The sequence below is a fragment of the Mesoplodon densirostris genome, chromosome 5 (genome assembly GCF_025265405.1).
Source record: "Mesoplodon densirostris isolate mMesDen1 chromosome 5, mMesDen1 primary haplotype, whole genome shotgun sequence".
Lineage (NCBI taxonomy): Eukaryota > Metazoa > Chordata > Mammalia > Artiodactyla > Ziphiidae > Mesoplodon > Mesoplodon densirostris.
Genome location: NC_082665.1, coordinates 31,355,401 through 31,370,346, shown reverse-complemented (window position 1 = coordinate 31,370,346; position 14,946 = coordinate 31,355,401). Strand labels below are relative to the sequence as shown.

The 14,946-nt window shown below is 34.4% G+C and overlaps 1 protein-coding gene across 1 annotated transcript in view; it reads right to left on the bottom strand.

Moving 5' to 3' along the window:
- Nucleotides 1-14,946, bottom strand: part of ROBO2 (roundabout guidance receptor 2) — a 595,733-nt gene that overhangs the window by 140,009 nt on the left and 440,778 nt on the right. The window contains exon 5 of the mRNA XM_060098793.1: nucleotides 5,607-5,745. Within this exon, the coding sequence (XP_059954776.1) occupies nucleotides 5,607-5,745 (139 nt within the window). The remainder of the gene's footprint in view (nucleotides 1-5,606; nucleotides 5,746-14,946) is intronic.

Here is a 14,946-nt window from a genome sequence, read left to right as displayed (position 1 = left end):
TTTCTCCTGCTCTCAGGTTTTTTTCCTTCTTTTTTGAAAACCACTTTAATTGACCAATCTTGACCAGCCAACCTTATCAGCATGGTTATTTATCATGAGCCCAAATTACCACATGTCCTTGAAACACACACTGTATGTGAAGAAGGCTGATCTCCTCAGCAGGGTAGCTTAGCACCTGTTCAGTGTCTCTGCATCCCAGAAGCACATGCTCTAAACAATGGAGCTTCCAAACAATTAATATAAGAACATTTTCCAGGGCTAAGCGAAAAGAGCCACTTAGTGTAAAAACGCCACAAAAAGGGGCCTTATAAGTGGTCCTATTCATGCCTTTTCTTAAGGAATCATGTATTTATGTGAATCTCCCATTTCATGGAACTGAGAACTCTAAAAAGTCTCTTTTAAAATAGATTTGCACTTTAGAAAAAGGAATTTGTCAGTTGGTTCGGGAAAATTGATAGAATTTTGCACTATATATCTTGAAACTCTTTTTCTCTAGTTCCTTTTCTATTTTTATGAAATATTCATGAATTATATCCACTATGTGAAAGCCATCAACTGCATTTAGAAGTCGCAGGCATACATAAGAATGTAAATGACATATTTTATTCCTTTTTTTCTGTGACAAGCTATTATGAACATTCCTTTCTCTACGCTAGATCCTTATTGAGAAAGTTAGTGTCACTTTAGAGTTAGTTTAGAAAATAAATAAAAATGAAATAAAAAATATGGTGGACCTCACTAGTGGTGGTATACAGATATAGGATTGATGCAAGGTGTTAAATTTCCTGTTTATAGTCCTTTAAAAGATTGCTAATAATTATCTGAAATACAAACTGTACAGACAAACCCAGATAAGAAAACATAGTTGAATTAATCATACTACTTCTTACCCAAATTCTGAGAAGAGATATTTTTATTCTTCTCACAAATATAAATTGAACAGAATATTGTAGCATTGGTAAATTTCAATTTTATTGTTATGTCTTTGGTTGTAAATGATTAGTATTCTGTTTCTTTTATATTAGTACATGCTATTTTTCATAAAGCTTCAGCATATATATACTTTTTCATTATAAAATATACAATATCCCTATGCTATGATGGAACATTGCCTCAGTTATCATAAATACTGGCAATTTCTATCACATGAAACACTTTGTGATAAGTACTAATTAGCAAAAAGCTCTAGGTTTGCCTGAGAAAAAAACATGCAGCACCCAAGCAAGACACTAGAATTACTTCATTTTTAACTTTCATTAATGTATTCAGTATGTGAAGACTTTCCTACATCACTCAATTTGATCAACATAAAATAAAAAATAATAACAGCATACTTACCTTGCTTAAAGTGACTTCTTTTACACAGCCTATCAATGGCACTTAATAAATACAATAGGCACTTAATAAACATAAGTAAACCTTAAAGTGTTTCTTCTACAATTTCAATTATGCCTTGAAAAAACAGTTTTTTTAAAACACATAATCATTATGATCTACGAAATGTCTTTCCCTTATCTCCTCATTTTTGTTCCCCCTACCCACTTTATTTTCACAGTAGTGTGTAAAATTCTTATCCCTAATAAATGAGTCGTTGTGCATTTATTTGAGCACATAACGTATTGAGACTCTCTGGAGAAAAAGATATTGATACCTGGCACAATCACAAAAAAAGCAGTGACCTTTCTCTTCCTGAGATCGTCAATTGTGAAATAGTAGTATTGTAAGATGTTTCTGCAAATGTAACCAATCCTATGAGGATCCTATGAGGCCTTCCTATGACAAGCTCTCCCCCATATCCTCTGCTTTAGCTTCTCTCTGAAGTACCTAGATAACAGTACCTGATGCACATTTCCTGAGCTGTTTGAGAGATGTGAGAACCCCCCACCAACTGGAAGATGTTAACTACTTGATGACCATGAGCACGTAGGCCCAGGCCTCCAGGAGCCGAAGACTGATAATGTTAATCCCTGTGATATCACCCTTTTACCTCATCATCAGCCAGTCAGAGAACTGTGCATGAGCTGATCACATACCCTGCGACCCCCTCCCTCACCTGGCTTTTAAAAATGCTTGGCCAAAACCCATCGGGGGACCTTGGGGGTTTTTTAGAGCATGATCCACTCCTCTCCTTGCATGGCCCTGAAATAAACCTTTCTCTGCTCCAAACTGCGACACTTAGGTTTGTTTGGCCTTGCTGTGTGTTGGGCACATGAACTTGCCCTCACACAAGAAATTAACATTTTAACAGTAGCATATATAAAATGAAGGCTCTCTTCCTATTTTGTCCCCTTTTTATATGGAAAATGTCTAAATAAATAATTTTTCCCTGGTTGGGCATCAGGGTTATTGTTAGACTTGGCAATTGCTATTTACCAACCTCACCAAAATATTTATCTAATCAAAAAATGTCTTTAATAAAACTCACCAATGGTAAGTTGTAATTTCATTAACGATGGTTACTGAGAAAGGTCAGAAATTTAGGGCTAAATCAAAGAAAGAGGTATATGGGTACTACTTAAAAACTGTCTTCACAGTGAAGAAAAAAATACTCCTTTAATTCATCTCTGGCTACTGAAAGGTTGGCACAGATATCTTCTTCTGTGTTGAAAGTTTAAATAGCTATCACAGCATTTCACAAATTTAAACTTGAATTGAAAAGCTTTTCTTGTCTCCAAAAGAAAAATAGTCACATATTACTTACGTAGTAATTACAGGCTATGCAGCTGCCCTACAGAGCTTTACTATAAATGTGTTAAGCATGAACCACTACACAAACCTTATTCAAATTGCATTAAATGTTAAGCCAAAGAAATGTCATCCTCCACACCACTCCACACAATCGCTTACACAAGAACAATGGCCATCTCCCTAGTCTGAGACCTAAATAATGTAATAGAATCAATGTTGTTGATTTAGGCTATGGTTGGGTAAGTCATTACCGTTATTCCTCACCAAGGAAAAAGGTCTCCTTCCCCCTCATTATGCATATGTGAAGCTTATGCTAATGCATACAAATCTAAGAGTGAATAAGCTTCTTTGAAATACCATCTAAAGATTGAGATTTAAAGAAAAAGTACATGGCTTCTATCATGATAAAAGTACTGACCTCAATTTCTACATTGCACTGATCCTTGCTTTAAGCCTTTCTAACATACAATTTAAAGCTTACACAGCATTTCCATTTGCCTAATACTTTAAAAATATTTAGCTGGTCACACAAAGCACTGTAGTCATATCATGCCAGTAACAGAAGAATAAAGAAGACAAACTTATGAAATGTTTTAAGGAAAGTTGGTAGAGGTATGATTTCGAAAAATTTCAACTTCGTCTTTAGAGGCCTTTGTATCAGCCATTCTAAATAGGCAGTTTTAATGCCGTTGTTTGATTTGTATGTATTATTTGAGCTCAGAAGCAAATGAATATGGCAAGATTTGGAGAATATTGTGGCAAACAAAGCTGTCAGCTTTAACGACCTAACACCTAGAGCAATCTGGGAACAAATCAAACTGGGCTTAAGTTGTATTTTACCTTAATTCAAAGACATAGACGCATTAAAATGTAATACACCCTTACCACTTTCTACTTTCTCAACTTTTGTCAATAGGATCCTATTTAATGATTAAAAATATCAGGATCACCAGGGATGTAATGTGAATATCATGTAACCCCTGATAATCATGTGACAAAAAGGGCACTCTCCATGACTTTCTTCCTGAAGTCCCAGAAAGCCAGTCTAATCATGAGAAAACACTAGACAATCCCAAGTTTGGGGAACATTCTTAGGATATCTGTCCAGAACAGTCTTAGGATACTTAAGACTTGTCAAGGTCATAAAAACAAGGAAAGACTGAGAACCTGTCATAGAACAGAGGAGACTGGGAAAACATGACAACTTAATGCAATATCCTATAATATCCAACTAAAATACCCCAGGTAGGATCCTGGAGAAAAAGGAAGACTGGTGAAATCAAAATAACATATAAACTTTATTTATCATGTATCAGCATTTGTCTATTATGAGTTACAAATCTTTCATATTTGTTAAGATATTAACAATAGGGGAAACCAGGTATAGGGTAGATGGGAATTCTCTGTACTATCTCTGTAACTTTCTGTAAATTCAAAATTATTCCAAAATGCAAGATTTTTTTATGGACAGGCTATTTATTCCTACTAATTGAAAATTAATCTTTGTCTACAGTAATTTTACAGTATAATTAATCTCAGTCTTATATCAACATTTTAAAATTATACATGAAGTGCCCTCAAATTTGTGGAAAGTTATTGAGTATACACAGAAGATGGACTCCAATACCTCAATTCCATGACCTCTACTTGCTTTTCAACCTGCTTCCCCACTGAGAGAGTTTGAGGAGGCTCACATTCACTAACCTCTCCTAATAATATGCTTTAAAACTAGGTGCCTGACAGCAAAGTGAGAAAAGAAACATAGTCAACTTTCTCTACCATTTAGGCCAAAAAGCTAAGCAAAGTAAAATTTTCACTTGTCTCTTTCCTATAGATTGCAAAGAACCTGTCACCATTAAAAATGTTTGGTCCATTGAAGCCAGTGTTGTTGATGATGTGACTTTAGAAAGTATAGTATCAGAGACCTAGGGATATGTAAAAATGAGATTTTGAAATGAATGTATAAATTCAGGAAAGAATCGATAGCAGTGCCAGTGAAAGCACAAAAAAACTCAATTTGATTTCTGTGAAAGCATGTTTACTTTCAGTCAGTTGAATGAAACCTAATTTCTTTTTTAGGAAAGAAGATTAGCAAAAAAAGCAGGATGTGAAACTTTTTGCAGACCCTGATTGTAGTAGGTGTGATGGCTGTAGTTTCAGAAGGTAGGACTAGAATGAAGTCAAAAGAAATCTTATAGCTAAATACGCTTGTTACATAGAAAAAAACATACTTGAATGATTTATTTGATCATAAAAGACAAGGTCCTGGGAGAATTTAGACTACAAAAAAGTTTTATTTTTATTTTTATAAAAGATGACAAGCATTTCTGGACTTACCCTAGAGAGTTGAGAGATTGGGTTTTGGGTTTGGTGATAAGAATAGAAAAGAGTTGGAAGAGAAGATCTCCATGAAGAGATGGCAAGTGAGAAAGTGACAGGAAGTCCTTAAGTGAAAAATTCCCTATGTGGATAGCGATGTGCCTTTTCCTTATTGTATTGAATGAGATCCATTGTTTACTGCAGACCCTACAGTCTGCTACACCCAGTAGCCATGGCAACAGAGCAGTAGTTGAAGGGGGCATTTGGGATGGGTGGGTCATTAGAAATTCAGCAGGAACAGAATGGCAGGCCTAGATGGGACCAGGAGAAGAGAGTGTCTTAGGAATCCTTGATATTGGGGCATAATAGATGGAGTGGAGGGTCAGGCATTTATGTGAAAATTCAATGAAAGAGTGACATCAAAAGCCTGGAGGACTTCAGTATATAAAACAGCAGATACCTGGCTTTCATATATAAAAATCATGTGTGAAAATAACATACCAAGATATGAGTGTTTGGTGGTACAATGGAGGATGTCTTTTTCTTTTATAATTATTCAATGGTTATCTAACAATTTTCCATCCATATGATGTTCTTACCTTCCTCTTGGCAAGTCTGCGTCATCCTTTTTCCACCGCACAGTTGGTTGAGGATCTCCTTGGACCTGACAACGAAACTCTACAGCTTCTTCCTCCAGCACCACCTGGTTAATTGGCCTCCTGAGAAATGCGGGTCGTTCTTAGGGAAAAAAAAAAACAAAACAGTAAAATAAAATGAATGTTGTGCATACTTCAAGTGCATTACGAAAAAAAGCATAGAAAATATGTGGTTTACTTTTGGTACATAGGTACCTAATTTTATAGCTCAACTATGTCTTGATAAGGCCTTACAGATCCAACGTAATTGTATAAGATAAAATATTTTTGGAACACATAAATAACTATGGTTTGCATATAAATCCATACAATCTGTTGGAAAATATTAAATTTAATCTTCTGTGAATTTCTGAGCTAAATCATGTGGAACTTGTCATAAAAAACCCTGAACAATGAATTCCAAAGAAACAAGGAAAGAGATGATTATCTTAATCCATTAAAATGACTCAGAGTGGGAAAACTGAAAGTTGAAACTAATGGAAAATATCAAAAAGGAAACAAATATTAATATTCCATCAAGAATTCTAGAGAAAACTAAAAACGTTGTGCTCTCAAGATGAGTATTATCTAAATTTTCTCACTAAGGCTATCCATTTGATAAGGACCCAATACTTCCATGAATATTTTCACTTCATATATGATTTTTTTGTGTCTTAAATTTTTAAAAAATCTGTCAATCTAATTTTTCTTAAATAAAAAACACTATCATTATTAATTATTGTAAACTATTTACTGTCACATACTTTGCTAAGGCTACTTCTAATTATCTTCTCCTAAGTATTCCAGATACTTGCCCATTTTTATTTACTTAACTTTTCTGTTTATTTCTCTAGTATTCTGTTTTAGTGTTTCTGTCCTTTAGTCTTTTGTTGTTAATCTGTACCTAGCACTGTTAATCTGCATTCTAACACTCTTCTAAATAAAGCCTGGAAAAAATAAATTCCTGTCCATAAGAATCTTACTATTGAACAGAAGTATAAAACAAAATGTAGTTTTACATATCTGTAAACACTTCAATCTCTTGTCTAGTTTCCTCTCTTTTTTATAATGATCTGATTCTGATACAGGAAAAATCACCATTTAAACTTTTCTTAGCCCATGTATCTCAATCATAAGGAAGTCCAATATTGCTACTTACTGAAGTAGGAAGAGAAGTCAAGGAAAAGAAAAATGAAATCCATAGGGAGTTGACACAATTTATGGCCATATGGCCATATTTAGTCACTTAGAACTTTAGTTTCAAACCCAATTTAAGAATGTGAATACAGTGGCACAAAAACTGAAACATATTTAGCAAGAAATCTTTAAGGAAAATAAATCACATCAAATAACATATGCTGAGTATAGACTGGAAGTATATGATTTTACTGACTAAATAAAGACCCATATTTATGAAACAAATGCATAAGCTACAAAAGCATATTTTACTGCAATAAAGTCAACCATCATTGGTATTCAGAAGGAAGACAACTGCATCTGTCCACAGGGCAGCCGACAGTAGGGATCAAAATTTTCTTTAAACACAGACAGACATGCACATGCTCAAGTATCTGTACACTGGGGCCCCCAAACCCCAAGCCATCAAACAAGGCTCATGGACTTTATCATGGAGAGGTTTTATAATGCAGGATTTAGAAATAATCCATATCGACTTGAGGGAAAAGTTTGCTTCAAAAGATTTTAGGTGATCAGAAACAATTAGCAGTTAAGTGTGCCCCTTTGACCACAGAACAAATCTTCAAGTTGGATAGAAATACTTAGTGTTCTCCTTTGACCACTGGACACTGTGTGCTCCAAACTATCTTAGTGCCTGCATAGTTCATATTGAGCTACTGTTTTTGGCAGTATATAGGCAATAGGATCAGTATCTTCTTATGAGTGTTTGGAATATTAACAGAAAAAGATGAGTCATTAGCATAGAAAGCAGGATTGATTTCTTCTTTGCTATCACTTAGGGATATTCATCCAGCTTATCAAAAGCTGCAGTAACCCAATATTAAAAGAGATCCAAGCCACTGTTGATATCACTAATGAATGAGAAATCATCTGTCAGGCTATCTCTCCTTCTCCCTCCGATTTTAAAGAGGGAATTGTCCTAAAACTTGGCATATGGATGAGTAAGCTAAGAGAAGTCTTTCCCTCATCCACTCATTCATTCAGCACATGTTAATGCAGCTTCTCCTATGCCAGGTTTCAAGCTTGGTAGCTGGTGAAGAGCCAGCAGCTTGGTTTCATCAGAAAAGTGGTGAGAGATGAAACTAGTTAGTTGGTAAATGGTGAGACAATGATGGGCCTTCTATACCACGTCAAGGAATGTGAGCTCTGCCCTAAAGGTGATAGACAGATGTTGAAAGATTTTAACTAAGGAAGCAGCATTTTTAATAAGCATATGAAAACAATCATGTTGGCAGATCTGTGAAAAATGAATTAGAAGAGAATATGAAGCAGTGAATTAGGTCAAACAGTTATTGTAAGAAATTATTTCAGCTTAGAACTGACACAGTGGTTCTAGGGATATGGAAGAGGGAACAGAATGAAGAGATACCAGAACTGGGTGATCAATCAGATGTGGAAGGAAAGTCTAGAAAGATTCTTAGATTTCCATTTGGCAAACTGGAACAAAGTGGCAGGTAAGGTATGGATATGGTGTGTGACTGTGTCAATCCTTTCATTGCAGATATGGTAGATATGAAAAAATGGACCCCTTACACTTAAGCCATTGTTAGCCTTCTGTTACTTGAAGTCAAATTCATTCATAATTAATATGGTAAAGGAGGCTACTTATATTACAGAGAGGAGAAAATAAATATGATTACATCTATAGACATAGAGAACCTGTGGATTAAAAAAATTCTAAATAAAGAAGGAATCACAAGAAACTTCTTAAGTATAATGAAAATATTTTATCAGAAACTAAATGCAAAAATTATTCTTTAAAAGTAATATACTAAAGTCATGCTTAATACAATCAGGAACAAAATGGACATGCTGACATTAATAATCAGTAAGAAGAAGAAGGAAAGTGTGAGTATTGGAGAAGAACCAAAATAGTCATTACTTGCAGACACTCCACAATACAAATAATACAGAACAGTAACTTCGATCATTGATAACTGCGACAAGAGATAAGAACAATATAGGATCATTGCAGCAATGTTGGCAGTATTGGAAAATCCGGGATTTTAGGATAAATTGCGGCAAAATCGTACCTTGGGATGTTAATGCTATCTCTGCATCTCTCTCTCTAACATGGAAAATTTTCATGGCATGATGCTGACTACAAAGTAAATTGCATAAGAGTATATAGATTAGTTCCACTAAAATGCACATGAATATCTTCAGGCAAAGTTATTGTATGTTTCCTTTAACATGCCACCAGTCACAAAATTGCAACATATGAGTATAATTAGTTCAAAGAGCAAACTTTGAAAGCGTTGCCACAAAACTAAAATTATCTCTTCGTTCAGAGGACACCATTAGGGTCCTTGAGGATTTTTTTGGTTATCATACCTGTTCTAAGTCCCACTGTCTTGTATGGAGACACGTGGAAGCACCTGATTTACAATTTCAAGAAGGAAGAAAGTTATGGGGTTCCCTGCTGCTGTTCTGATGAACGAAGTAGGGGTGGAGAACTTTGCAAGGAACTTTGTCTATTCTCTTCTGCCCTCAAGCAGAGTTTAGTTGCCTAGCAACTAGATAACCACAGGAGACTATGTGGTATAGAATTTTTGGAAGCCTAACATTGGTTTATGGTGGAAAATGCAATTCAATTGATTAAAAAAAAAGGACAATGCAAAGAATAACCCAGAAGAAAGTCATTTGCATATACATGGTACATCAGAAAGGGTTTTATACCTGAATGTACCTGAGGTTGTGCCTTCCAACAAAGTAACATTGAAATTTACCAATTCATTGGAATTTGGTCACAACTTTTAAAAAATTGTTCTGAGAATTTCCATAGCACCTGTTGCAGCAATTATCTCTAAATTGTGTTATTCATTATTTCAGTTGTTTTCTGCTAATTATATTAAGTTCATCTTCTACTTTGTAATTTTAACAGCCCACAACAAAACAGTATGTTAAAAACTGTAGGTTTGCTTAACATTTATTTAGATGGAAAGACATTTTTTGGTAGGAATTATTTTCAGTTTACTTAACTAGACTTTATTTCCAGAAAATCTGAGAATCAAAAATATGAGTATTCAAGACTAAATAAGTTATACAGGCAGAAATGTATTTTTAAATGCTTTACCTTTGCAGGGGCTACTGCTACCATAGCCAAACACAAAACCACACCCCTTTCAGACACAAATTACAAAAATTACAAGGAATTATCTTGGGGTTTACTGTTTTGTGTAAAAATCATCTGCAAATAATGTAGTTAGAAAGATTAGAAAGTAAGATGACAAGAGAAGCATCCAGCAAGTGGATAACTGACCACATTCAATACCCATTAATGCCCCATGAAGTTTGTACTCCATGAAGCTCTGTACAACTACAATAAATATCCATGAAACATCTTGAACTACTGACTAACAAGCAAACCAAATTTTAAGGCATGTCAAAATAAGGTCACTGATTTTTCTACGTTGTTACCTTATGGCTGATCACACATTGAAACACAGGTAGACATCTCAAGGGCTATTTGCTGAAGGTTTATCAATGAGATTAGAGTCCCTCTGAATGGCCTGTCCCTTAATTATATAGCCATAGCGTGATCAGAGGCAATGTCTTTGCCAATGCAATTAACATTTTTTAATTGTGAGATTAACTGGATTTGAATCACCTGCATAGTTTGCTTATAAAGTTAAACTCTCTTGAGATAGCAGTGTTCTTTGGCAGTGTGGTACTATGTAAAGTACAGGTCTCAAGTAGCCAGGTTAATTTAGTTCCAAATTGGCACTGTGGAAAATCCAGCTTCGTATGCAACTGTAATAAAATAAAATGCCAAGTCTCCTTGTGGTTACGTCAATAATACTCAGAAAGCAAAATATTCACTTCAACCCCAAAACCATAAATCTGAAATGTGGTTGCATAATATCTCTTAACTTTCTTACTTACATGCTACAATGAAGGAAATTAAGTGTCCAGAGAACAAATTTCTTTCAACTGTATTCAGTCATTGACTATGGCTGTAAAATTGGCAAAGGCTGTGCTGTGACAGCTATTACTAGGACAACCTTAACAATTTAAAAATAAACTTTGCTTGACATTATAAAAGTAGCATTATGGCAATAATTATATAGGTAGAGTCCATTAAGTCCTCTAAGACCAAAGCTATGCAGTGAAAACACATGAGACCTAACCACTGCTTGTAAATCTTATCTTAACTTCAGTTGACCCAGAAGGATCCGCCACCCAGTAGTGTCTATTACACTGGAAAGTGAGATGGCTAGTCGTAGTATGTCTCCTTTTTTAAATGGGTATGTGTGAGGGGCAGGGGGTTATGATAGCCATTGAATGTGAATTACTGTGCCCTTCCAATATAGACTGGATGATAATGATCAGTCTGCCTGACTGTGATTAAATAAATCCTTGCTGTACTAATTTCTCTTCTTGCCAAGAATTTTCTTTGTCTGAAAGAAACCATCCTGTGAAGCAAAAGCAAACATAGGTAAATATTCTCAGAGGGAAAAGAATGCCTTTATCACCATGTTTTAGAGGCAAAGTTTCGTGTTATTGCTGATATGATATGAGAGTCTTACTGAAAGCAGGGGACCTGTCTATTCATTTCCCTACTCTATTTAAACACTCAGAGCCTGGCACATAGTAGGTGTTCAAAAGATATTTATTAAATAAGTGAACAAATGAGAAATATTTTACTGTTTTAAAGTTTTCAAGTTAATATTATTTAAAAGAACTAAATTGCTCTTAACAATCACATTGATTTTAATAACATCTTATGTTTTAAATTCTTAAATGAAGGCCACAAGTTATCAATAACACAGAGATATTTCCTAAGGTTTGGTTCCGAGATTTCTTCCCTCATAGCTTTGTCTCACAGTATCTCAACTACACTCAGGCCATCAACTATTCTCTCTCACTCAATAACTGAATATCAATATAACCAGACCCAACCGCTATCCTCATCCCGAAGAAAATAGTCATCTGAAGAAAGCCTCCAGTGTAAAAGACAGAACAATGCAGGTGAGAGGTCAGGGAAAGGAACTTAGAAGAAAAGGAGGAATGCATCATGAGAAAATTTTATTTAAGAAAAAGAATATTGTTAAAATCCTGAAATGCAAGATAAGTTAAAACATCCATGAAATAAGAACAAGATGCTATAAATAAGGAATATTTCAAGAAAAGAAAGATCTAGGAGATTTAACATCACATTAATGAATTTATGCTTGACAGAGAAATGGAATAGAAAAAATGGACAGTATATTTCATTGACTTGTTTGAATAGAACGTTTTTAGATTGAGATTGCTCAGTAAGTGTCGAACCAGTAAAAGAAAAAAGTTCCAAAATGAGGCATGGTATTGAAACATTTCAGAACCATGGGATAAAGAGAAGGTACTAAGTAAAGTTTGGAAAGAGAAAAAAAAAAAAAAGGAAAATGATCGCATAGGAATCAAAAGTACAGTAGACTCCTCAACAGAAACGATGGAAGCAAAATGATATTGAAGTGGCGACCTTAATATTTGGAACAAAAATATTTTTTTAAACTTGAATTCTATAACCAGCCGAAGTATCCATTAAGTTTTGGATTGAATAAAGATAGTTTGGTCTGGAATGTGCTCTAGGTTCTAGTCAAGGAGAAATCAGGAGGGAAACCCTGTTCTGAATATAGGAGTTAAACAAGAAAAGAAAAATACAGGATATAGGAAACCGGGAATCCAGCATCAAAGAAAAGGGAAGATGAATATCAGAATGAAGTTTCTGGGGTAGATCTAAATAGAATCCAGCTTCGTTGGACTGGGCAGAAGTCTGACACCTCCAGGATGGCTGTAGCAAGAGTATACTTAATAGCTAAATAGAATTTAGAGAATTTTAAACCTTCTGTTGAAGATTTCAAGAAGAATTCATGACAGGCATAGATAAACATAAGTAAAAGGAAAAATGGATTTATTATTAATTCAAAGAAGACCAAATATAGTGCCAGAAAAGTAATGCCATTATAATAGCATAACACTTAGCTCACAGTCAATATTTACAAGGTTATAATAACTTAAATTCTAAATATTAATATAGTCAATGTTTCTAAAGTCAATATACTGAAAAGACAAAGAAGGGAAAAGACAGAAAGAAGGGAAAGTACAGGTGAGAAGTTGGGGAAGGGAGTATAAGTGGGTCAGATCATCATCTTCCCAAATAAGAAGTTAAAATGTATAAAATTGCAGAATAAGCACATAGAAATATGGAAATAAATCCCAGAAGAAAAAGATAAAACAGGCTTACAGGAATGTTCAAAGATGAGAAATGTGCATGTGTGTATGTGTGTTGGGAGGAGGGAAGGTTGCAAGCTCTTTCTGTATTTCATCATAAGTTTTGCAATACTTCTAATGTCTATTAGAAATGTAACACAGAAAATATTTTTTCATGTATTACTTTTACAAACATTTAAAAATCATTAGGAAAAAAATCTTATTTTTAGTTGCTTTTTAATGATAGTAAATTCTAGATAACAGATATCCCAAACCTATCCATAACTGGAAATTTAATTATGTACTTCAACTCTAGTTTCTCTGTCTTCAGGATCCCTAGAATTTAATTAATATATGTAAATTGCTACAAAGTATTCTTTATGAAGACATCTAGACTGCGCCATAGATTTTAGTATCCTTCTACACTGTGATACCTACTTCTAATTTTTAGATTTGGTACTGCCACTTAACTAGGATGTTACTTTATGGTCAGCAAATATTAAAGAAGAACAAACAGCATAGATGATTCAGAGAGTATGGCAGAGTAACATTTTGAAAATTAAGTCACACTGATTAAGACTTTTCCTAAAGTGCAGATTTTTAAAGCATAATTTGCAATTTTCAAACTAAAAAACTTCTAAGTCCAATCCCACTTATTAAAGAGTCAAAATACTTGTAGATGGCTATTGTATTGGTAAAGACCCTTTAACCTTTTCATTGGTTTCCTTGCCATTATAAGTGAATTATATTTTTGAACAATTAAATATCATCAGTTACTTTTTCTGTATTACATATCTTAAAGATGGAGTTGCAAAGGACATTTAAAAACTTCCATTTAAAAGCTGGAAGAGTACAGAGTTGTCATAGTAGCCAGAGTTTTAGAGGCAGAAGTGTTGCTACATGAAAATATAATTGAGAGAGGAGAGGTAAACTGTCATGAACCAGTTTTACGTTTATAAACCTCCCACCAGAGATAGAATATCTAACAATGATGAAATACAGATAGGTTTACTAGAAAACATTTTCTGGATATAGGGCATCAAAATAAACCAAAGAAGGCCTCACTATACATAGCACACTAGTTATTTTATTTTCTCTAAGAATTGGGGAATCAAGGTACAGGAAGGGGTCTTTCCCATGCAATACTTGTCACAATCTTGATTTAGACCATCACTACTCTTTTTATGTTTTAATTCTAGGTTTGGATGTTGTTTTCTTATCAATTATGGAATTCTGGTTTTTCCTTCAACTTAATATTGTACTTAGGTCAGTTCTGACTAGTTTACACCATGAGATAAATGTTTCTCAGCTTCCTAAACAAATTGTTCCAGAAGAACTGCCTGTAGACAAATTCAATCTTTTTGGTTTATAGCTACTTTCAAAATAATTTAGAAGTCCCCCCTGTAACTCCTGACATATTTAGGGATATCCTGTAGTTCTCATCATGTTTTTAGAGAAAGTAGGGTGAATATTTCATAACACAAGTCACATTTGTAAGTCTAATTGCTTGGGTAATAACACTAAACCCTTTCAATTTTCTTCTGAAGGCAATATATACTGCTGTAATGAAACATATTTCTCCTCCAAAGCTGGTGGTAACTACAGAAGAATAGAGATGAGTGTTTCTTTAAATAGAATAGCTGTACTTGTGGGTTTTCAATGCTAATGTTCAGTGACCGCTAATTTCATATCTTAGCAGGCAAAACTGTATTTTATTCATTATGGAGTAAAGCACATTTTGAGACTCTTATACATAGATAACTGCATAAAATGTAAGGGCAAACTGATATTGTCTGAGCTCTCTGTAGGACAGAAATTTACATGCATACTTTGAACAGTTTTATTTTTACTGTTCAATTCCTTTAATGAATTATGGGATACTGGTTTTGTCATTTGGGACTTCAAGCTGCTTAGT